The sequence below is a fragment of the Paramisgurnus dabryanus genome, chromosome 11 (assembly GCF_030506205.2).
Source record: "Paramisgurnus dabryanus chromosome 11, PD_genome_1.1, whole genome shotgun sequence".
NCBI classification, from domain to species: domain Eukaryota; kingdom Metazoa; phylum Chordata; class Actinopteri; order Cypriniformes; family Cobitidae; genus Paramisgurnus; species Paramisgurnus dabryanus.
This window is the reverse complement of record NC_133347.1, coordinates 24953290-24978878: the sequence shown is the minus strand read 5'-3', so window position 1 is coordinate 24978878 and position 25589 is coordinate 24953290. Positions and strand designations below refer to the sequence as shown.

At 36.9% G+C, this 25589-nt stretch overlaps 1 protein-coding gene across 3 annotated transcripts in view; it reads left to right on the top strand.

Moving 5' to 3' along the window:
• nr6a1a (nuclear receptor subfamily 6, group A, member 1a) overlaps positions 1-24787 on the top strand; it is a 115856-nt gene extending 91069 nt beyond the window's left edge. For 2 of the 3 annotated variants that reach the window (XM_065247571.2, XM_065247573.2), the window contains 8 exons: positions 10449-10679; positions 11733-11788; positions 12828-12994; positions 13323-13532; positions 14947-15201; positions 18697-18818; positions 20345-20497; positions 20573-24787. In XM_065247571.2, coding sequence (XP_065103643.1) covers positions 10449-10679; positions 11733-11788; positions 12828-12994; positions 13323-13532; positions 14947-15201; positions 18697-18818; positions 20345-20497; positions 20573-20709 — 1331 coding nt within the window. In that variant the 3' untranslated portion in view covers positions 20710-24787. The remainder of the gene's footprint in view (positions 1-10448; positions 10680-11732; positions 11789-12827; positions 12995-13322; positions 13533-14946; positions 15202-18696; positions 18819-20344; positions 20498-20572) is intronic. The other variant, XM_065247572.2, reaches the window with a different exon arrangement.
• Positions 24788-25589: the final 802 nt, after the last annotated feature.

Sequence of the window (25589 nt, the reverse complement as noted above, 5' to 3'; positions counted from 1 at the left end):
AGGAAGTAAAGCGCTCTCTTAACAATGGAACCCACCGTAATGATAAGTCTGTGTTTTTTATTCTGAGTCGTTCGGTGCGCGATTACAGACAGCCCTCTCACATGTCATCATATTGCTTAGTTGATCTGTCACGTGTGCAGCTCGGACATTCACGTAACCCCGCTGCGCGCATCAAAAGGTTTTTACGGAGGCAGATGAAGGTGAGTAGTCGCGCAACTGACGTCTTCACCTTTTGAATCGAGCTCAGGCGCGATTGCGCTCACACCACAGGCTTCCGCGCCTGAGCCCAAGTGAACCGTGCTCCGGCCCACCTCTGCAACCTGGCCGCGGCACGATTAACCAATCCGCGCCCGGGCACGGAACAGAGCGATCACACTAGTCAAACAAACCAGGCTTTGGGGGTCAAACGCGCCCGGGCGCGGTTTGGTTTGGATAGTGTGAGTGCGCCCTAAGATTCAGGTTTGTTTTTTCTTGCCCCCTATGCTTTTTTTAAGCATAAACTTACTTATTACTAAACTTATTTAGAAATATTTTATAAGAAGTCTTAGGAAATTTTGCAAATCTACAGTACTTGTTGTTTTAGAAGTTTTGAGTCCATCTATATTTATGTTTCAGTCTATTTTATTAAGATACAAACAGAAAATACAGGAAATATGTACATCTTTTTTATTTTCAGGATTAAATGTCTTCTTTAGTCATCGTCAGTGTTTAGTGTGACCTCTCTTGGCACTAAACACATCTTGGGCGTTTTTGAGCAGAATGAAGTAAAAAGACGAATTTCTTTAAAATTAGAAATTATGATTTAATTTTATTTTGGTTTAAGAGATTCTGCAGTTTCCTGCTATTGCTCAAGTGGAAGAGGAGTTTACACATAAAACTTGACACATCAGTTTATACTGTTTTTAATACTATATACACATTTCCTGTATTTTCTAGATGTATTCTATTAAAGAGACTGAGAAACAATATATGATCACTATAACATTGCAAAAACAACAAATCTAATTGTGGCATGATGGCCTAAGACTTTTGCACAGTACTGTATATCAATTCAGATTTTTTTATATTAGTGCTAAAAAAGACAAAAAATACAATTGCAGTGAGTGCTGTTAAGTTAAAATAAATGTATGGTAAAATGCAAGAAATATTATGATAAACAGTTGTAGGTACAATATGTCCAACCTTTTGACTGATGATGTACTTTTGGTACTTTGATTTTGCTCATTTTTATTGTAAAGCTATAAAAAGTCTTTTCAACACTGTATTTGTTACATTTCAGTTCTCTTTAAATGGCCATTAAAAGCTTAATATGGGTTTTGTCATCAGAGATGGAAACTTTTCACCAGCGTGTTATCAGTGGTTTTAAACCTCATGCTTTGCATTTCCTGCTCATGGTAAAGTTTGGAATGAAACCAGGCCTGACTTCAGGGAAACAATGCAGATTTTAATAGGTGCCATGGGCGGTCTCATGACTGTGTGTATGGGAGGTGGGGGAATCTTGCCTCAAGACAAGAGATACGACTCTGATCAAGACCAAAACCTGATTTTTTTATTTGTATTTAAGTTTCTCTCAGTATTACCCAAACATCTTTTGGGACAAGGAGGATCTCACAAAACCTGTAAAGGCATGCTTTTGTGTCATGTTTTTGAGTAAACAAGAATGTTTGACATTTGGCATTTTCTATTGTTATGATACATTTAATTTAATTCAGTCACATTTTCTCCACAAAAAAAATCTATTTCTGGCCTCTTGCTTTAGTTTTTGCCTGGACTTCTCTTTCTGTATATTTTTTTCGGGGGGGGGGTTGTATTACAGTATTGTTAGAATAATATTATGAATCCCTTAAAATAAAATGTCCAATTTCAATAAAGTCTGATTACAGTAACTTACAGTAAATTAATAATTAGTTTCACATTTCATTTTGTCCTGGAATGTGACATGGACATGCTTTCAAAATTAAAGCATTTTAAAAATAAATGAACGAGTCTAGCATTCCTCTTACAGTACTTCACATTCATGGGCAGATGGTCCCGGTCATTTTTCCGGAATGCTCACGTGAGTGACGGAGCGGAGGGGTGTGAAGTGACGCTGTGGGATCAAGTGTGTGAAGGTGTGAGAGAACTCCGGGTTTATATGGTGGCCATGCACTTGAAAGAAAGGGTGACAAATTTAACCAATCAAGGAGGCCGGGTGTGAATAAAGGAAGCAAACTTTGCAAGCTGCCTTTTCTCATTAAAGGAAGTCAGTCATTTCACATACATTGGTCAATAATTTATGGTTTCAGATGCACCCTGCATAACACAACATTTGCCAGGAATTGAAAGCAAATGGTAGCAAGGAAAGAGTCATTGTTACGGTACGGTATATGGGGATCATCTTAAAGTGAGAATGCATTGTGATGTGAATATAACTGATTTGCTTTAAGATTTAATGCATTCATCTGTCTATTAAATGGCATGTTGATGACCTTTCTTTAGTATATTACAATTGTGCAGTCTGTAGTTTGGTATTGCTTCTGTTAATTTGCACCTTTGAGGCTGTTTGCACCTGATTTTAAGATGCGTTTTAATCGGATCACAAGGAAACGAGAGAGACACATTCACGTGCACACCTGGTATTTTATTCCGTCTCTTTTTTTTGTCCACTTTCAACCATTTTTTCCTAATTATTTTGAGGAGATGAATTTGTCTGTTTTTTTTTATACGCAAGCTAGAGAAATGATGGCTTTAAAATGACACAAACTAATGTTATATCAGAGTCCGCTGCTTGTGTTGTTAGTAAACATGCTGCACAATGTTTTGTATATGTAAGAGCTTTCTCTGATATTTCAGAGCAGTTGATGAAAAAAACGTATGCAACTTTCACACGCTCGCAAAATGAAACAAAAACGTTTTATCAATGAAAGCCTAAAGATAGTGCTGTACACTAGAAGTCATGTCCTATGTTAAAACATTGTGCTCGTACATCACTTACATCATTAGATTAATAGGCGAAGAGTAGGCGGTGTTTTGTAGCTGTTTTAATGAATTCAACCACATACCCCAAAACCAATCCGGTCGAATGCGTTTTCGACTACAGTACCTCTGAATGTGGTTTACACCATGTTTTACACCACGTTGACATTTGTCTTTAGTGTTGTCAACTTGTGATCAGATCGACCAAAACACATCTTAATTCCAGGTATAATCGGCTTCTTTGAAAGTCGAGCCATATAAGCTTTATTCGACAGTAAGATGAGTGACTCCTGCTATGCATTATGGTAAAGCTCTCAGTTTTGTCATTGTTAAAGTTCACCAGTGGTATCTCAATGCCAATGTCATTCAGATGCTAATGCATGCAGCAAAGCTTTAAGAAGTCTTCTATTCGCCATTTAAAAGATCAGGAAAGCCCAGCCGCATATTCCCTCCCATTGTCTTTGTCAAAACAAGAAAAGTAGTCGAGAAACCTGCTGAGCAGGGCCGTGCAGTATAGCTCAAATACTACTGTATTTGTGAAATCCAGGTTAAAGTCTTATAATCTAATGATGAGATTAGGAGCATCAAAGTTTGATTTCAATCTTTGACCTTACTCAGTCAATATAAAAGATAGCAAGGTTTTGTTTTCACATAATGTTTTATGTAGGATGATTTTATGTAGAAAACATTAAATGACCAAAATTTGTTTAGCTGGGTTTTCACGGTATATCCCGGAGTATAGTCTGCCTTGCAAAGTATAGTTTATTTGACGTCCACATGTACACAGACATTCGACGCATGCACATTGAAACAAAATGCAATGCATCTGCTGGGTGACATAGTACATTCTCCTGTACACACGTTTGCGACTTTAGGATTTCAAAAATCTGGCGGTTTGCTTACAGTATGCGTGCACTCTTTTGATGATGAAAATTGCATCACTTGCACTGTGCGTGGACCCTCATGTACGCGTACAAAAATTAACCATACTTAAGCCTTAAAGGGACACTCAAATATGATCATTTTCCAGCTTCTCTACAGTTGATTTGATTTTTACAATTTTGGAACCCATTCAGCTGATCTCCGAGTCTGGCAGTAGCACTTTTTGCATAGCTTAGCATAATCCATTGAATCTGATTAGACCATTAGCATCTCGCTCAAAAATAACCAAAAGAGTTTGTAACTACATGTAAACTAAATGTAGCTACAGAAGAGTCAAGTTTTAAATAGGAAAAATATTGAAAATCTTTGGATATTTTTGAGCGCGATGCTAATGATTTAATCAGATTCAATGAATTATGCTTAGCTATGCTAAAAGTGCTAGCGCCAGACCCGGAGATCAGCTGAATGGATTACAAAACGGTAAGAAGCACATGTTTAACTCTAGGGGAGCTGGAAAATGAGCAAATTGAGTGTCCCTTTAAGGGTCACAAATATGGACAGTATAGCCATTGTAACCAGTTACTTATAAAAAAATTTAACCTTTAAGTGAATTGCAGTAACAGTCTTAACTAATCTCATTAACCACTTCATTTAAACATTTTCACTACATAAATGTGAAGGTCAAATAAAGCATACACAAAACATTATTCACAATGTCCAAAATTAAAGGGCACCTATTGTCTGATTCAGGATTTTTAAATTTCCTTTGGTGTGTATTAGTACATGTTAATAATATGCAAAAGGTACTAACCCCAAAGTAAACACTGACTCGAGTTATCGTCTCCAACAAACACATGAATAGTAGGCAACAGTTTACTTTCTGGGATTGTTGACATGGACAAGACCGACATTATCATAATTCCTCCTGCTTGAACGCACAGCCTGTAAGTTTACTCCTGTCAGCATTGCATTGTGAGCGTATCTTTCAAACATGGTAAGAAGCATCATATTTCTGGCTGACATTAGAGGTATTCAGGCCAATCACAACATACAGATTAGCTGGCCAATCAGGGACACAGAACTTTTCATATTGATGAGTTTTGTACAAAATTAATGCGTTTGAGGAAAGCAGTATATCTGGAGCTACAAAAATTTACGGTATGTGGAAAATAATGTGTTTTTTTTAACCATAAACCACGCAAACACATTGTATTATACCAAATACACAAAATAACATTGTTTTAACAATAAAATAGGTGCCCTTTAATATCTTAGCAAATGTGGACAACAAAACCAGTCGCACAGGTATATTTGTAGGAATAGCCAAAAAAAACATTGTACACTCTAAACAATTTTCTAAATATTTAGAAATCAGTTTTCAAATTTTCAAATAGTTGTAACTCGGCCAAATATTATCCATTTTTTTATTGTTCAGGTAATTTATAAATAAAAAAATACACTTATGTTTTGTGGACCCGGGTCAAAAAAGCTTAAATTGTACTATTCAATATATAACCCAGCCGTATCACTAATAAATTTGTACATTTGTATTGTTTTGCTGTTTTTGATCAAACAAAATAACTATTCAATAAATAAAAATATACAATCTGCTTTTTCTCGCAGAATTCACCTGTCGTAAGACGTTTGAGAAGTTTGCAAACAACAGAGTCATGTCAAAACATAAAAAAACCTCAGGGACCCAATGATACTACACATAGTCTGCATAGGAAATTGAAGACCTACACTTAACCCTCCTCAAACTGTATCTGTGCACCACTGACCCCTTCTTATTTGGAAAGACCTGTTGGCTGCACAGAAAACATTGAAGCATCGGTGCTCTCAAAGCTTGGGCGAAAGAAAAGGCGGCATTCGCACTGTAATCGTACTGTCCTATAGAGAAGTTAAAGGCATGTCAGATGGTATGAATGGCCTGTTCTTGACTCCGCTCTAATGACGGGCCTGTGAAACTCCCTCTCATACTCAGAAAGAAAAGGCACTGGGCCATGACCCTGTTTTTATGACTTGAACTCTCTGTTAATGGTCCACAGACCCAGCATTTGACCTCGCCACATTCTCTATCGGCAGCAGTTTTTCATTTTTCTTCTCATTCCCTCACAAGAAATGATGCTTGTTTGTTTTTACCACTTTTTTGTATCTATTTGTTTTATTAAATATATTTGTGTATATCTTTCAGCACACATCTCTATTAACACTGTCCCCTTGACACAGCCTGAAAGATCTGACGTTGAGGTAAAATCAAGAAATCTGATTCAAAACGGTTAGTTTTTTCACACATTCAACAGGGAATTTGTAGATTAAATTAAACAATCAAAATATGAAGTGTATACTATAAAAAAAATGTACAAAAGTTGTAACTGGGGGGTACCTCTTAAAGGGGCCATGGCATGAAAATCTTACTTTTTCAATGTTTAAGTCTATGATTGGGTCCCCAGTGCTTCTATCAACGCAGAAAATGTGAAAAAGATAAACCCAGTAACTTAGTTTTGGTAAACCATTCTCAAAATTAGATCTGAAATTTGGCTCTTCTTGTGATGTCATAAGGAGCTCTTATTATAATAATATTGCCCCTTAATCTGCACTATCCAACCACAGCACTGCCATTAGGTGCAGAGAGAGAGAGAAAAAATAACTGACAGCTAAATTAAGTTTAAATTGCATCAAACCACCATCATTGTGATCAGTGTTTGCATTTCATCAGCTCATTTGCATTTTAAAGGACACACCCAAAACGGCACATTTTTGCTCACACCTACAAAGTGTCAATTTGAACATGTTATAATAAATTATCTATATGGTATTTTGAGCTAAAACTTCACATGAGTATTCTGGGGACACAAAAGATTTGACATGAAATTATTGTGACATGGTCCCTTTAAAATGTACCTTTTTGAAAAGGTACACCCCGTGACAACTTTTCTATCTTCTTGTACCTTTTTTCTAAGAGTGTACAATACAAAATGGACAAAACACGAAACGTTTAAAGTCACCATGAAACGGAAGTAGCGATTGCCTTATTTTCCCCGTGGTGACGTATATCCGAATGAAACGGCTTTTGAGATGAAATAAGGCAGGGCTGGATTTGAATTTGTCCATCGAGATCTGATTGGATCGTTTGAAGTTGGGTCGTGTTGCTAATTGCTAATCGCTGCGATCTTCTCCCGGACCCCGCCCACCTGCCATACTTTTGACCGGAAGTGAAGAGAGATCGTTTTGAGGAGGGGAGGAGATTTGCATTTTTTATTAAAGATTATGAGCACACACAAATTTTTTTAAAAATAATGAAGCTCACAGATAAGTCATTTGTTAGTAATACCACAATATAAAAAAAATATATATAGTTTTTCATTTCAATTTCATTGAGACTTTAAGGGATTTGTTGGACAAAAAATTTGGTAAGAAAGCAAACCACAGCACATTTGATGTTTTATTCAGATATATACAAAAAGTTCATGGGTATTAAAGCATCCACTAAGTACATTTTTATCCGTTATTAATATATACTGATCCTCTTTTGTGGTAATATTTTGTAGTCATTGTCCTGGACTATGTCTTTATAAACTTTTTGGTGTGTTTTTATTTTTATTTTTTATTGCTAAGCCATCTTAACATTTTTTCTTAGAGCTGAGCTTTAGTTTATATACACCAATGCAACATGCATACACATTTTTTGTGCATCTTTTATAAAAAAAAAAAATGTTGAAGAGCGAATAAGTTTTGACCATGACTGCGTTGATGAATTGCATTGTTTTTGACATTCATGCGTACTTTTCTCTCCTAGCGAAGATGCCTACGCTTATTGTTGAGTATGATAAGTGTACAAAACATTTTGAAGACCAATGCTGCATATAAACCAAATGCTGAGCATCACTTTATATTACTTGTGGGATTTAACTTCACAAATATAATCAGCTTTTCGAGTTTGAGGCAAATAGCACGTGTTCGAAACCCAATTTCCATCATTTGCATCCCCCTGAATTTACATCTATTTGTGTCTTTGCATTGACTTGTATGTAATTTACCCTCGCTGTTGTGTACACAGCATAAGTGTTTGTTAGCTCAGTCAAATTTGTAAGTCGCTTCGGATAAAATGTCTGCTAAATGAATAAAAGTCAACAGGTGACATTTTTCTCAAAACTACTGTATCAGAAGTACTTCACTACGGCTTCCTCTGCATGAATATTTTCACATCTCTGTGGGGTTTATTATTAGACAACAGTTTGTAAGGCAACAGTCTTGTTTGTATTGGTTCATTAGGCAGCAGATGGGAGGAGTGTTAGGTGATATCATAATTCTGACAGAGGAAAGGTAGGAGTGAAGGAAGGGGGAGAGGGTTAGTGTTTCCGCTGCTCTTGGTTTGAACCCTTTCTTGGTTAAGTCATCCGTGACGCCACAGCAGCGGTGAGCAAGCACATTCCTCGCACGGCCATACCAGTCACGTTACCATGGCACCAACCCATCTGGTCAAGGATTGTCTTTTGGGATGGGGGAGGAAGTGTGTGTTCGTGTGCGTTACAGTGTTTGTTTGTCTTACTTGTGCCAGTTTGGTCAACAAATTGCATTCACATTTAGAATTTAACAGGATTATCTGAAAAGCAATATAAAATGAACAGCCATAATATTAAGTATGAGATCCTGCGGGCTTGATCCTGATTCTATCCGTAAGGTTTTGAATAGAAGTTAAAGTAGGAAATGACACCATTTGTTATTATTTACCCACCCATGTTATTTGGGTGACATAAGCAGAAAAATACTTTACCAATTACAGCTATCGATAACACTTTAGAATAAGGTTGTATTGATATTAGTTAATTTGCTGGTTGATGTAAACTAACAATGAATTGTATATTTTTACAGCATTTACTGTTTGTTAATGTTAGTTGATACCACTACAATTAGGGCTGGAAGTATAGGAACACGGGGGATGGAGTTCTGGGACTGAATTTCAAAGGGGAACTGAATTTCACCTCAAACTGGTTTAGATTGTGGAGTTATATCTTAACAACTTGATAGCATTAATGACTCTCTATTATATGTTTTTTTTTATTGCAACTATTTTTTATAATGCATCATCAAGCTTGTCACATGACAAGGATAAGAGGAAACAAAAAATGTCAACTTATTCAAATTTTATCTAAGTCCTCTAAATGACCCTCAGACTAGAGTCTGCCTACACTCTAAAAAACAAACGGTGCTATATAGCACCAAAACAGTTGCTTTGGATCGTAACGATAGAAGAACCATTTTTAGTGCCATATAGCACCAGTGAAGAACCAGTGAAGCACCAGTGAAGCACCAGTGAAGCACCTGTGTAGAACCATATAGTGCTATGTAGAACCATATGTGGTGCTATATGGCCCCTATATGGTTCTACACTGGTGCTTCACTGGTGCTTCACTGGTGCTTCACTGGTTCTTCACCGGTGCTATATGGCACTAAAATGGTTCTTCTATCGTTACGATCCAAAGCAATTGTTTTGGTGCTATATAGCACCGTTTGTTTTTTTAGAGTGTAGTTAATTTCTGCCCTTTCCAACCCTGAATACATTTGGTCATTTTTCTTTCATGTTAGTTCATTGTGCATTAACTAATGTTTAACAGACACAACTTTTGATGATGAGATTATTAAATGTTTAAATAAACATTAACCAAGATGAATAAATGCTAATTGTAAGTTCAGGTAGTTACCTAATTTTATAAAAAAGGAACCTTATATGGTGAATTTATTACATTTTAATTAATATATGAGTGGTCTCCAACATGGTGCCCGCAGGCGGCCCTCACGGAGTCTGTAAGGTCCCCGCCAAAGCACACAAAAAGCCTCAATTTTAATATTTATTTATTACATATTTTTTATATTAGCTTTGCTTCTTTTATGTATGTTAACATTTTAAACCATGATAAAACATAAGTAAAATAAAATATAATCAAAACAAAAATGTTTTAGTATACTATTTAAAAAAAGTAGCCCTGCAGATTGTTTTATCCATTGTGGTAGTCCTTGCTTACAAAAAGGTTGGAGACCCCTAATATATAATTATGTTGATATATTATTAATACCATTAAATGAAAAATAGTCCATTTTGATTTTATAGTTCTATATAATGTGGTACATTGTACTAATCTCTGTTGTAAATAATTGAGACATATGTAATGAAAATAATGAAATAAACCTTGATTACATTTTGCTGTTTAACAAATTGACAATACTAATATACTTGCTAAACAAAACCTGACCAGCTCTGACCAGCTCTAACCAGCATAAACCAGCCTAAAACAGAATAGATGGGATGATCAGCCACTGTGATGTCAACATCACTTTAGTTTTTGCTATTTAAGGTTTAGGATTTCCTTAATTATTGCTGTAGTACTTACAATCTTCTTTATTTATACATTTTTAATATTTTTCAAAATCTTAAACTTTTCAGATTTTCTTCTATAATTTGTTCTTCCTTTAATCTTGTAAATAATTTATTGGGAAGAGTGTTATAGAAAGAATTTCACTATATATTATCATACTGTTTAAATATGTCAGTATTTAAGTTCATCCATTTTTATGGTACTAATGACTGTGTGTTTGTGTGTTTCTATCAGATGACCAGGCTGAGCAGCGCTCCTGTCTTATTTGCGGAGACCGTGCCACAGGTCTGCACTATGGCATTATTTCCTGTGAGGGATGCAAGGGCTTCTTCAAGCGCAGCATCTGCAACAAACGCGTCTACCGCTGCAGCCGCGACAAGAACTGCGAGATGTCGCGCAAGCAACGTAACCGCTGCCAGTACTGCAGACTTCTCAAGTGCCTGCAGATGGGAATGAACCGCAAAGGTGAGAGACTTTGAAATAGATTCAAATTTAAAGTACCAGGCTATTACAATGAGATAAAGATCAGCATAACTAGTCATCTGCGTATGTTTTGTTTTAATCGTAACATTGCGTTTTTTCTTCTGGTTGGACTCCACATGTGCCCAACTCAAAACTCTAAACCAGCAAGATGACGTTACCTTAACCAGCAAAACAGGTTACATTTTGCCGGGAAACAAATGGCAACATTGGTTTAGTTGAATTGACATCTTTACTGCAATACAATAAAATACAAAGTCAGCATTTCCATTGTAATAGGTTGAAAGCACTCCAGGCATACATGACTATTAAAGACAATAGGCTTGGATATAGCTGGTGGGAGTTACTTAAAAATAATCACTTCTGCCCTCTAGTGGCTATTACATTCACGCACAAGAGCAAATGTTTGGGGTTAATGTCATCTTACAATATTATTAGATATGATTATTTACTAAGATGGTTGTCTGTAAATTACAGCTCTTATGATTTTGTTTCCCAGTCTTACAGAATATAAGCTACACAATCTGTACCTTCTCTGTCATTTTGAGCTTTAGATACAGTACTGAGCAAACATCTTGGGCCACCACCACCAGACTTGTTGTTTTAATGTCCATCCTTATTTATTTTTCAATCTATTTTATTGAAAACAAACAGAAAATACAGGAAATATGTAAAACAAATATTTTCAGTTACACAAGTAAGTATGGTGGCACAAAATAAAAAGGATCCAAAATGAGAACTATATTGTATGGCGGAAGAGCACTTTTTTACTTTTCCTCTCACTCAAACTTCCATCAATATTACTGCGCCTGAGGTCAAAGTGCTGCAAGTTATTATATTATTGTATATATTCATTGTATTATATGTAGTTTATAAAGCTTGTTGTTTGTTTTATTTTATGCTTGTGCGTAACATCACCTTTGACAAAAATGCAAGCAGCTTTTTTTAACGAAATGATGAACAAAGGCGGAAATCATTTCTTGAAGGTGAAATAGTTTTTAAAAACATATATTTTTTTTTTTTGCTTTTGTCTTTCAGCAATCAGAGAGGATGGTATGCCAGGAGGAAGGAATAAAAGCATCGGCCCTGTCCAGGTATACCCATAACCCCCCTCTCTCGTTTTCTTTAAACAAACCATTTTTTTGGTGTCTGATGAAATCACCTGCCCTGATCTTGTTCTTCTTCGCTCTTTGAATTTCTCTTCATCAACATCTTTCAAAGTGATAAATTAATTACTGTGTCCCTGCCCCGCGTTTCAATACAAGTTTTTTCATCTTTTATTTTTCCTGTGTCCATTTTGTATTAAAGCCGATCTAGCGTCTGCGTTCGTGCCCTCTCCAGGCATGAATCCTGGGAAATAGAGCTGATTTGTTTAAAAGATGACTTCTGGGAAAAACAGCCTCAAATGCCATAAGAGCACCTTGTGGCCTCAACATAATTTCAAGATGTTAATTTCATTAGCAAAGTCTTTGTTTTCAAGGCCATCGCTGTAGTGAATAGATTTCCTTGTCATTCTTTGCTTTCTTTGTCATCTGACCTCATCAAATCATTGTGTCAGGCAGCTTTTCTCCATTTGTAAGAATGTGGATGTTAATGGCTGTATTAGAAGAGAATATTTTGCTTTGCGATGTTTAAAATACCCTTTAACAAGGTTTGCATGTGCCAGCACATACTTTTGTGATTTTTTTCGCTGCATAGTTTTCTGACAAAATTAAAATGATTGTTAAGCTTTAAACTTCATTGAGGTTACAAATGAAGAAAGTTTGTATATGGTATTTTTAAGCCATGTTTACTGTGTTTTAATTTGAAAGTAAAAGCCTAGCTTTCCATCTCCCCTTATAGGCTGCTGTCTTATTGATTGATCCTAAACACAATAGCTGGTCAGATCACACACAATAAAACACTTTTTAGGGCTGGTAAAGATGGGTGGAACTCATCAATTGAATTAAAGAGGGAATTTGAGCACATGGCCTTGACTTTAATGCTCGTCTCTTTCTGTTATTTTGACAGTCTATGTAGCATCTTTCTACGACTACCTCTCCTCTTTTGTTCAAGTGACTTAGCTGACACTTTTACATTTTTAGTATTCTCTGTATGGTTTGTTGAATTAAAATAAAATATCCCCCTGTACAGATATCTGATGAGGAGATTGAGCGGATTATGTCTGGACAAGAGTTTAAGGATGAGGCCAACATGCCAGAACACACATGGGGAAACAACGGCGACAGTGACCACAGTTCCCCAGGCAACGGGGTCTCCGATGGGAACCAGCCTTCTCCTGTATCCACACTTTCATCCAAGTAAGTATTCATAATGATAACTGGGAATATTACTGGTTAAACTAACAATGTACATGATTCCTGTTTGGGAATATCCTACATAAAATGATCCTACATAATGTAAAGAACATCCTTGATTTCTTTAATATTGATGTTGCGTAAGGTCATGTCAAAGATTTATATCGATAAATAAAATCAAACTTTGATCCTCTTAATCGAGTTTGGATTAAAATTTATGAAAATTGGTTTCTTCAGTAACACATTAGATACCAAATGAAAACACTGCTTTGGTAAACATGGCAAAACAGTCATTTTCCTTTCTCATTCCTCTTTATTTCTCTCTCGACAGTCGTTCTGTGGAGCTAAACGGCTACACTGCAGCACTGAGGGAACAGTACATTGGCACAGCTATGGCCCAACACTACCAGTTTTTGCCTCATCTGTTCGGATATGCAGCACAGCCGCGGAGTTTGTACCCTCAGAGTCATACCCTCATCAGCCAGCTGGTGGCAGCAGAGGAACTGGCCCCACTCGGCACACCCATGCTCATCGAGGACGGGTAAAGAACACTTCATTCGGTCATACAGGCTCACCTCGCTCATTTCAAAACCAAGCTTTTATTATAATGATTGCAAATCATCTGTCACTGGACTCTTTGTTTTGTTACTTAAAGGATTACTCCACTTTCCTAAAAATTATTTCTGATAATTTTCTCACCCCCATGTCATCCAAGATGTTTATTGTTTAATTGAGATTAAATTAAGTTTTTTGAGGAAAACATTCCAGGATTGTTCTCTATATAGTGGACTTTAGTGGACCTCAGCAGTTTACAGTTTCAACGCAACTTCATAGGGCTGTAAACCATTGGTTCTCAAACTGGGTTCCGGGGCCCCCAGGGGGGCCGCGAGATGGTGCCAGGGGGGCCCCACTTTTATGACATTTTATAAAATACATTCATTTATCATGAATTCTGTGTAATTAAACCTTAAAAAAATAAGGCTACTAACCAACAGCACTACTTTGTACAAGTTAATATGTTTTGTTTAATTAAAATGTTAAATTTTAGAAAAAAATTTTGTCATAAAAAACTGCAAAGGAAATCACTGTACACAAGGGGGGCCGCACGTGAAAAAGTTTGAGAAACACTGCTGTAAACTATCCCAACAGGGACATTAGGGTCGCAAAAACTATTCTCATTTTCACCCAAAAAATAAACAAAAAATTACCTTTTAAACTTCAGTCTTGAACTAGCCATGAGATGACATGACCTTACATATTACATAAGTGGAGAAAAAGGACCACTCCGACATTGTTGTATGTGGATTAATACTACTTAATGTCTTTGTGTCAATTTATTGTTTCAAATGGTGCACAAGTGTGCATTTCACATATTTAATGTGTGACCTTTCTATGTGATAATGTAATGCATATGGTCGCGCTGGGGCATCACATGGCTAGTGCAAGATGTGAAGTTGTGAGTACTTTTTTTTTTTTGCGAACTTATCGATCGTTTTGCTAGATAAGTCCGTCTTGCCTCGGTTGGGATTGTTAAAGTCCTGTGAAGCTGTGTTGAAACTGCAATTTTAAACTGCATTGTAACTCTTGAGGTCCAAAAAAGTTCACTATATTGAGAAAAATCTTGAAATGTTTTCCTAGAAAAAAACGTATTTTTTTTCAACTGACCAAAGAAAAACATAAAGACCTTGGATTACATGGGGGTGAGTAAATTATCAGGATTTTTTTTATAAAAGTGGAGTATGTTAAGGTGAATAAAAGTATGAGTTAAGATGTTGTGAGCGTTTCATTAATGGTGTGTAATATGTGAACTTGTCTTTGAAATCCAGGTCTCAATCTAATGATGAGCCGAGGAGCATCAAAGTTTGATTTCAATAATTGATCTTACGCAATGAGATTGTTCTTTACATTAGGTAGGAGGACGGTCTCACATGATGTTCTGCCTGTTTTCTTCACAGGTATCGGGTCACTCAGGTGGAGCTCTTTGCCTTGTTGTGCAGACTTGCGGATGAACTTCTGTTCAGACAGATCTCGTGGATCAAAAAGCTGCCGTTTTTCTGCGAGCTGTCCATCGAGGATTACACACGGCTCCTGAGCGCCACCTGGCAGGAACTCATCCTACTGGCCTGTCTAACCGTCTACAGCGCTCAGGTTCTGGGCGACCTTGCCAACGTGACCGACAAATACACACCATCCGATGATGAGCTGCAGGGGTAAGCTGGAACTTTAAACTCTAAATGGATTTATCTGTTGTAGTTTGGAACTAGGTTCAGTGTATTTTTTTTATTGTTTGTTATGGGAGTGCCTGGTTTTATAAAAAAGCCGCCAACTGGCAAGATGTCGAGTGTTTATTCCATACTATGCTCCGAGCATTCTGTGTTTTACCTGGTCGCCGAGAGTTGAAACATGTTCAAAAAGGCTGGACTATTCAATTGTCAGCTTTTACTCAACCAACCAATCGCAGTAGATGAGGGGTGGGACAAAAAATAAACTGAAGGATCATAGCAGCCAAAGATAAATGTTGCCAAGCACCCACAGTCGACGTTTGCACCTGGCATTTTATACTCTTTGGTGAACAGACAGCCTAACCAGACGAATAAATCGCCCTATTCGCCTGTAGTTGGACACTTGAACATTTTGAGTTAACATGCTTCATTTGCGTGTGAAATTCGCTATATGAATATAAATAGCTTAAAGGAATAGTCTACTCATTTTCAATATTAAAATATGTTATTACCTTAACTAAGAACTGTTGAATCATCCCTCTATCATCTGTGTGTGTGCACGTAAGCGCTGGAGCGCGCTGCGACGCTACGATAGCATTTAGCTTAGCCCCATTCATTCAATGGTACCACTCAGAGATAAAGTTAGAAGTGACCAAACACATCAACGTTTTTCCTATTTAAGACGAGTAGTTATACGAGCAAGTTTGGTGGTACAAAATAAAACGTAGCGCTTTTCTAAGCGGATTTAAAAGAGGAACTATATTTTATGGCGTAATAGCACTTTTGGGAGTACTTCGACTCGCCTGAAAAGTCCGCTCCCCTTCTCACTCTCATAATGGGAGAGGGAGGGTGTTACTGCGCCAAGTCGAAGTACTCCCAAAAGTGCTATTACGCCATAAAATATAGTTACTCTTTTAAATCCGCTTAGAAAAGCGCTATGTTTTATTTTGTAGCACCAAACTTGCTCGTATAACTACTCGTCTTAAATAGGAAAAACGTTGATGTGTTTGGTCACTTCTAACTTTATCTCTAAATGGTACCATTGAATGAATGGGGCTAAGCTAAATGCTATCGTAGCGTCGCAGCGCGCTCCAGCGCTTACGTGCACACACACAGATGATAGAGGGATGATTCAACAGTTCTTAGTTAAGGTAATAACATATTTTAATATTGAAAATGAGTAGACTATTCCTTTAAGTAAAGAGCGATTTTTACAACTTACCAGATTGTCCGACCTCCTCACTCACTTTCTTTCAAGCAAGATCCTTTTTATTCCTATTTCTGTAAAAGTACGAAGATGTGTCATACAGCTCCAGGTGTTAACATACAGTGACGTTGATTTTTTTCCTCATTTGTTGTTAAGTATTTCTGCCTGCGCTTGCTACATTGTAATCATGTCACTACTAGAGCAAGCTCTGATTGGTGAAGGCGGCTTGAATATCTGCTAAAGTTCCTATTGTTCAACTTGCACGATTCGCACGAATCACGTGTTACGCGCTGCCTTATTCACACACAGGATGTCTAGCTCGTCTTTACATTGACTTTACATGTAAATCACTCGTGCTTAATGCTTCCTTCGCATCTGGTGTAAATGCACCATTTGTGTGTTTTTCCATAATAAAGGTTATGCGTTGTGTATAGCGTCATTACTACACAGATAGTTGATCGAAACAAGTTCACCTTAGTGGATCAGTTCATTCAAGTGGTTTGTTTCATAGAGGTGAAATGATTTTGTTCATCAGCTGTCTATCTTAAAATAAATTCTAATTTTTTTTATGATTATAGCAACTGTAAAATATGTAATTTAGGTATCGGTATAGGTCATTGGCTAGTTTTGGGTTAGTTTTTTTAGGTCATTGGGCTGGTTTTACTATGCAGTCCTTGCAACCCTGGCACCAGTAGGGTTTTTTTTAACCACCACTCAAACCATACAAATTCCCCCTGCTGGCCACAAGCGGTAAACTTACTTAATGACTCTTTTGCCCTTATTTATTACAAGGCGGTCCAGATAAGTAGAAAACATGAAGCATGTCTCCTACTGTTAAAGGAAATTTACGGCCATGGTAAGCCGTGATGATAAAGTAAAATTTACACGATGTTGGGGCATGAGGTCCTGACTTTGCTTAGGACCCCCAAAATGATAAACCCACCCCTGCATGGTACAGTTGTTCATGAGTCTGAAATTATATGACTGCTGAAGCATCTCTTCTTCATCTCCTAGAGAAATGGTACTGAATGATCTCAAATGATTAAGGTTGACCTGATGTGATGCCTTAATGGTAATTTAGCACTCGCATACTTTGCTTTATCTCTACAGTATATTATCACAGTTTGTGTGATCTCCCACTCGCTTGATTTCTTATTGTCTCGTTGGTCTACCACATAAATTACAAAGATGTTAAAAAGATACACATGAAAGTGTTAAAAATATGTGCTTGCGAGAATGACCTTTTCTTTAGTTGGCGTGGGTCATTTTTAACCTGGCTCTCACTGGATCAAACAGGCAGTGATCCAAAAAATGACCTGAATGCATCAAACACCCTACCCTGGCATATTAATAATTTCATCAACAAATTTTATTATATCACACACTGAAAAAAACATTAATAATATTTTTAGGGTCATTATGTGTTGATTTTGTGTTAAAATAAAACACAAGTTGTGTTAAAAGTAACACAAAATGTGTTTTTCCAATAATAATACAGAAAGTGTGTATTCTGGGACAACGCATTTAGTGTGTTGTCCCTAAACTAACACTGATTGTGTTGTTTTTAACACATCCGTTCAGAAAGTGCATTTAATATATTTGTGTTGTATAAATTTTACCCATCCATATTTCCGAAGAGCCTTTAGTTTTATCAGATTTATAAAAGGCAGATCATCTGAACCGCTACTTTCCGTAAAAAAAACGAGCTCCTGAAGGTTTACCGCAGGCGGAGCGAGTCACGAACAGGCAACAAACACAAAACATTATCCCACTATCTCTGGAAAACGTATGAACTTTGTTGATGTGTTCGTGCCCTATTCCGGATGAAGTGCCCATATAAGGACTTCCACTGTACTTCCTGCACTGAAATTGCCCATAAAAGAAATAAAGCATAATTTTTTGTATGAATCTTTCATGTTCAAAAAAAACCTTTTCGAAACTTGTACAAAACCTGGCATTCGTCACTGAAATAAGTTCAACTGCTTTTTTACACTTTACCTATGTTTAGCATGAAGAATCCAGCTCTTAAAGAGTGTTAATAAGTCAGAATGCATAAAATGGCTTTAACCCCCTTTAAAAAATAATGCATGACTTTTTCATAAGAAAGTGGCCCTAGAAATAAGTGTCTAATTCAGTAGATACTAATCTGTACTGCTCAAGCAGACGATGTGGGTTCAAATCTGCTCCAAGCTGTCACCTTTCCTTATAGTCCCAGCTGCAAGGTCAGCTGTTTCGGTCGGAAATCTACAGTTGACTGATGAATCCATTTTGTGTAGTTTCAGTGAGGACGGGATGGAGGTGATGGAGAAGCTGATCTATCTGTTTCGTAAATTCCATCAGCTGAAGGTCAGCAATGAGGAGTACGCCTGCATGAAGGCCATCAACTTCCTCAACCAAGGTAACTCAAATCTGCACTCAACCTAGACTTAAGGGGAACATATCATAAAAATCTGACTTTTTTCATGTTTAAGTGCTATAATTGGGTCCCCAGTGCTTCTATCAAACTAGAAAATATGAAAAAGATCAACCCAGTAACTTAGTTTTGGTAACTGTTCACTGCAAGCATATGAAAAAATAGGTCATTAAAATATGGCTCCTCTTGTGATATCAGAAGGGGATCTTATTATAATAATACCGCCCCTTAATCTGCACTATCCAATCACAGCACTGCCATTTAGTGCAGAGAGAGAGAAAATAATTGACAAACACAATTTAGTTTCAATTTCAACAAACCACCATTATGGCGATCAGTGCTTGCATTTCATCAGCTTATTTGCATTTAAAGACACACCCAAAAACGGCACATTTTTGCTCACACCTACATAGTGGCAATTTTAACATGTTATAATAAATGATCTATATGGTATTTGGAGCTAAAACTTCACATATGTACTGTGGGGACACCAAAGATTTATTTGACATCTTAAAAAAGTCCTTAAAAATGTCCCCTTTAAGTCAATGGATTTCCAGTATAAAAGATTGCTTGGTTATATTAACTTGTCAAGTTCTGTCAATGCTCATCTAAACTCTGCTGGTTATTGATTTAGCCTTCATGTTCTGTCCTCATGATCTTCAAATTTATCAAAAGGCTTCGTTCATTGCATTCATCGCAAATAGCCCAACATTATTACCTGCCGTTCTCAATTGAAGAATTGTAAAATGCCGTAAATAGATTTTTTGTCGAAGAAAAGTATTTCACATATTTCAGATTTATTCATCTGAATGACAACTATAAGACATACATAACAGACTATTACTAAAGTGCATGTCAAACAATAGTACAAGGTTTGCAGTCTTAACCATGTTTGATGTTACAAGTATCCAGAATCAATACATTTTTGTTTTAACCAATCAGATGCAAGATGTTAAAAATACCAATAAAAAGGGAAGGAAATGTTTGTTCCATTAAGATTTAACTATAGATTGTGATAAAAATTATAAAAAATAAAAAAACATTCACCAAAATGTGTTTTGTGGATTAGTTCTCTGAAATTTCAGGTTAACACAGATAAAATTGACATATAGCGCATCAAATCTTGTTATAGTTAGGATGGAATGAGAATGAAGAAACAGTAAATACACACAATGTGACGTGTTATACCACGGGCATGTTGAATGCTTTATTCTGATTGGTAGAGAAATGTTCTACGGGTGTGCATTATTTTTTAATAAACGCACACCTGACCGGTCGAATTTCTTAAAATGACCACCAGAGCAATGTCTGTGGGATAAGCAGAATAGTTAACTCCGGTCTTTTGAATTATTTAAAAATAATGCACACCCAAGGTGTAACGGCATTACCACCTCGGGTGTGCATTATTTTTGAAAATTCAATGGCCCGTAGTCAATTATCCCTTACATATGTTGTAGTTTTGGATCTCTCTGTGAAAAATGTCTTTATGGTATTTTTACCTTTTTGTCCAGATATCCGGGGTCTGACCAATGTGACCCAGCTGGAGCAACTAAACAAGCGTTACTGGTACGTTTGTCAGGACTACACCGAGTACAAGTACCCTCACCAGCCCAAACGCTTTCCTGAGATTATGATGTGTCTACCAGAAATCCGCTGTATCGCAGGTATGGCAGTTTTATTATGACCCATTTTCTGATAGCCAATTTGAAATACTCACCGTGTCTCCCCTCGTCTTTCAGGGAAGTTGGTCAATATTCCTTTGGAACAGCTCCCCCTGTTGTTTAAGGCAGTATTGCACTCCTGTAAATCAAGTCTGAGCAACTACAAGACAGGCTCCTCCCCCTGCGTGACTAAGGGTACCACCCCCGCCAATTAACCCCACCTCCTTCGACACACCCCTTCCCATCTATTGCACGGGGGCGGGGTGTTATTCGGGGTGGGACTCCGGGTACCCCACTCTTCTGATGAATGTGACGAGAAACTATTTTATGCATTTTGTTTAGTGTAGTTTTGTTTTTGTTTTCTTTCTATTTATTACCAGACAGAGCTGAATGTATGTTGATCCACACTGTGCACCTGTTTCTTTTCAAATGGAAATGCACAAAAAGCGCAGTGGATTTCACACGCTTCAGTCCAACTGCGATATGTGACGGTGTAACCACTGATCAGATTAGATCTACCACTAGGTTTAATTTTGTACATTTATTCGCTTTTTCAGGGGGGGCGATAGGGACAAAAATAGTTTAATTGAAAAACTACCTCAGGAAGAAAATGTCTTACGAACTCTTTCTTGATTCGCAATGCTCCGGCTGATCGGATGTTAATGTTGATATTAGGCCTTCAAGTGTTTTATTTTTTTTTAGAACGTCTTGTCGTTTATTCGCATAAAGACGTGCATTTATATTGCACAGCAATTTTCGAACACGGCCAGTAGTCACTGAGACCCATTCACATCTGTGGTTTTTATCTTCCTTAATATTGCCGTGATGGGAGCATGATTGTTTACACGGAAGAGATGTGTACGGTATTTTTTACAATCATAGGCTGGGGACGAATTAAGGATTTTATTTGACAGCAGAATGTGTCTGTTAGTATTGTCTTTTTCCTTTTTTTTTTTTTTTTGACCAAAGTGTTATGCAAAGTCGGGGGAAGTGAGCGCTGTGCTTAGCTCAACCATGTTGAAACGACAGTCTTAGTCCGAGGCTAAGACTTTCAACATCGAACTGCACGCTCCATGCAGTTTGCACTGAGTCCGGCGGTGAATTGTGGTCGATTTAATCGAAATTGACCATTTCACAGATATTTGGTTCCCGTGTTGGGAGCGCTCATGAAAGGGTGTAGGATATTGAAGTATTGTAGTAATTATGCAGCTACACCTTTGATATTTAAAAAAGTAGACACAAAATATGTGCATGCTAGGTACGGTTTCAAAAGCGAAAACTGATCTGCCCTCTCGCCAGAAATCAGAATATCTTATCCTGTAAAAAAGATTTGTTGGTTCAACTTAAAGTAAGTTACCTAGTTGCCTTAAAATTTTTGGTTAATTCAACTTAAATGATTAGTTTACGCCAAAAAAAGTTGATTGTGTCAACTAATATTTTTAAGGAGCCCCTAAGGGGACATGGAGCAAAAATTAAATAAAGTTTAGTTTCGCGTGCGCACGTGAAACTATCGCATGTTCAAGTGAAACTTTCGCATGCGCATGTGAAACTTTCGCATGCGCATGTGAAACTATTGCGTGCGCATGTGAAACTATCGCTTGCGCACTTGAAACTATTGTGCGCGCACGTGAAAGCAAAAGTTTCATGTAAGCACGCGAAACTAAACTTAAAAAATAATGCTGCACATGAAGGTTTCGCGTGAGCACATGAAGGTTTCGCGTGAGCACATGAAAGTTTCGCGTGAGCACATGAAAGTTTTACGTGAGCACATGAAAGTTTCACGTGAACACATGAAACTAAACTTTAGATTTTTTTACTCCAATGTCACCTTAGGGGCTCTGTAATTTTTAAGCTGAATTAACAAAAAAAATTAGGGCAAATAGGAAATTATTTAAGTTGAACTAACTTCTTTTACAGTGTGGTCGTAATTTATTCGTAAAAATTTGGTCAAATTTTCCTCCAAATTATTTCGAACTCCAATGAAGGGCATTTATTCCACTTATCGAAATTGTTGCGTGGAGAAATTGGATTTTCTCACCGAGCAGGCAGTCGAGTTCAGGCCTAGCTTGCTGCTGGTTCCTTCCCTCACGTTTTAAACAGGGTAAAGTTACCGTTTTTAGTACAGTACACCCCCATCGCTCACGAAAATCTCAGTACTGGTGTACTTGTAGCTTTAGTAGTTTGTAGTAATCCGGACATCGTAGGTCCTTCATAGATGTTTTTTGTTTGTTTCTTTTTTTATCAAAACGGGGAGGGGGAAGTGTTGTTTTAAGGGTATTTGGTTTGGTTTTAATTATCAAATGCAATGAGTTTTACCGTAAAAGCGATTTAAAAAAACTTGTCTGAGATGCTAGCTAGTCCAGCTACGACAAACGATCAAATGCCCTGGACGTTGTCAGTAGTTTCTTTTCTTTTTCGTTTTTTCCAAGGCATCTCTGGATGTGCTCGCTGTAACTCTCATCATTTCAGACATTCCAAACATGTTAGTTATGCGTCGAGTAATGTTTACATATTTGCACCTGACAATGACTCTAGGGGTCCATACCAAAGATGCGCGTTCAGTCTGGTAATGCCCCGTCTCAGGCCTGACAAGTGCAGCTAAAGCCGGGTGGCAACACTTCGGCATCTCTGTCAAACCTTTGCAGATGCTACCAAATGGTTTGTGTTAATCGCCACTGTGTGTGGATCTGATGTTTAAATGCTTACACGTAGGTCAAATGCTACAGCGCCGTTCGCGTGTACTTAATCGTAAACGCTTCGTTTCATCCAGTCCGCAATGCATTTGTTTTGTATCCCGTCGTCGTTTCGTTTTGTATGTTGTTTACTCGTAGATATCGTGAATGTTTTCTTTTCTCGTGGGAGTTTGTTTTGAAGTGTGAGCAAGTTAAATGTTGACTCTTGTAATAGACTAAACTCACGATACAGAAGGTATTTGTTACAGGTAAGATCTCCAAAACATGCTGAACTAAAGCGCGATAGGATGTTTTACACGCCATCACCTACGTAAGAACAGACCTTTAGGTATCTAGAACAATGACGCTGCTATAAACATGAGCCTTTGTGAATGTGGCCGTTAACCTTACGTACTAAGTTTGTTTTGAATTACCCAGATTGTGGTCATATTTGACAGAGAGTCGGGAATATCGTCCCGATTCTCTAAAAGAAACTCGGGACTTTTTGATTTTGTTCTGGTGGCCTGACAGTACCTTCAAAACAACTTTACAGACCTTACATTTGATCCATAAATGAGCCAATTTCCATTTTGGGTCTATATGTTTTGTGTTTTCCTTCATATTTTACAGTGCATCCCTCATTTGTTCCTTTTTATACATTTTCTTTTGACATTTCTACATTGAAACTACCTCTTGTGTGATATCATCTTGCGTGCTTTCATTAGGGAAAAAGTGTTAATCGTTATTTATTGGTTTCATAGCACCACTCACCCCATTTTGTAACCTTCAGAGATTGAGATAAGAATATAGTTTTCATGTTTTCATATATTTAGTCGCTGGCTACCAATATGTTTACCGTAGGTCATTTAATTGTTCCTCAGATTTCCATCAAATGCTGCATAGTGCGTTGACTTCACTCTTCAATGAAGACCGTTTCTCAGTGCAATTATAACATTGTTCTCAGTATTATATTTATAGTTGTGAACACTGTATGTAAATTGTTTTCATGAAGAATGTATTTTTTTGTCGATATGACTAATTGTTTTTCTCAACTGTTTACATTTTTGTCAATTCATTGTAACGTTTGATTACTTTAACGCTTTTCAGCCAATCAGATTTCTTTCACTTGATTGTTACGGGTATACTGATTGGTTATTGAAAGACTATCAAAGTGCTGTTTAACTTGAGACTTCATAGACAGGGGAACTTTCCTCTGTGCAATTATTGTTAATCAAATGGGGATTTTAATATAAGAAGAAACATGGTGAATGTTGGGGCTTGTGCTCACCATAAAGAGCCAGGTGAGAGGTTTTAACCCATGGGTGATATCTCAGGGAATAGACACGCTACCAAAAATCATCAGCACTCACTGTGTTAACAACACTGTTACATGCTAAGCTTACAAGGTGACCTCCTTGTTAGTGAAATGTGACTTGAATGTTTTGTGTCTGTGTGGTTTTGGGAGTTTTGTCTGAGGTGTTTTTCCTAACCCACGTCAAAAACCTCTTGCTCTGCCTCGCTGACTTTTACTACCTGTGAAGAATGTGACCCATACGTGTTATAAAAGCATGTTTAGGATGTTTTAGAACTTGAAACCAAATAAATGTGAATCTTATGCAACTGTGAAACTGTGTTTGGCTGGTCTTGTCACTTCTAAGCATTTGGAGTCCTGCCTGTAAAACCCAAAAGTCATTTTTATTTGTGATTTCTTACATAATGTAAAAAACATTCTATTAAAAATATAACCTTTATATCTTTAATATTGACTTAATTAAGATCATGTGAAAGATAAAAAACAATGATTGAACTCAAACTTTGATGCTCCTAATCTCATCATTAGATTATAAAACTTTAACCTGGATTTCAAAAAGGGTCTCATTTCATTCATTATTGTATCAGTAAAGTGATATCCATTATAAGAAAAATAGCCATAAGGCATATGTTCATTTTAAATTACAATATAATAAAACAATTGCAACATACATGAAATTATATTTACTATAGCAAAGATTAATCGCGATACAAAATAAAAGTTATTTTTTTTGCATAATTTATGTGCGTGTACTATGTCTAATGATTATGTATATTTAACCAGACACACATTCATATATTCATTTCAGAATTGTTTTATTTATATATCATTTTTTTTTTATATTTAATATACAATATATAAAAAATATAAATAAATATATATAAACATGTAAATGTTTCTTAAATACATACATGAATGTGTGTGTATTTATTTATACAAAATAATTACACACAGCACACACTCATATATTATGCCAAAAATCACTTTTATTTTGTATGCGATTAATCTTTGCCCAGCACTACTATATTAACTACCTGCTAAGATTACAAAACTGTTTAATACATGGCTCATTGGAATGTTTGATTCTGATTGGCCAGTTGCGACATTGGCA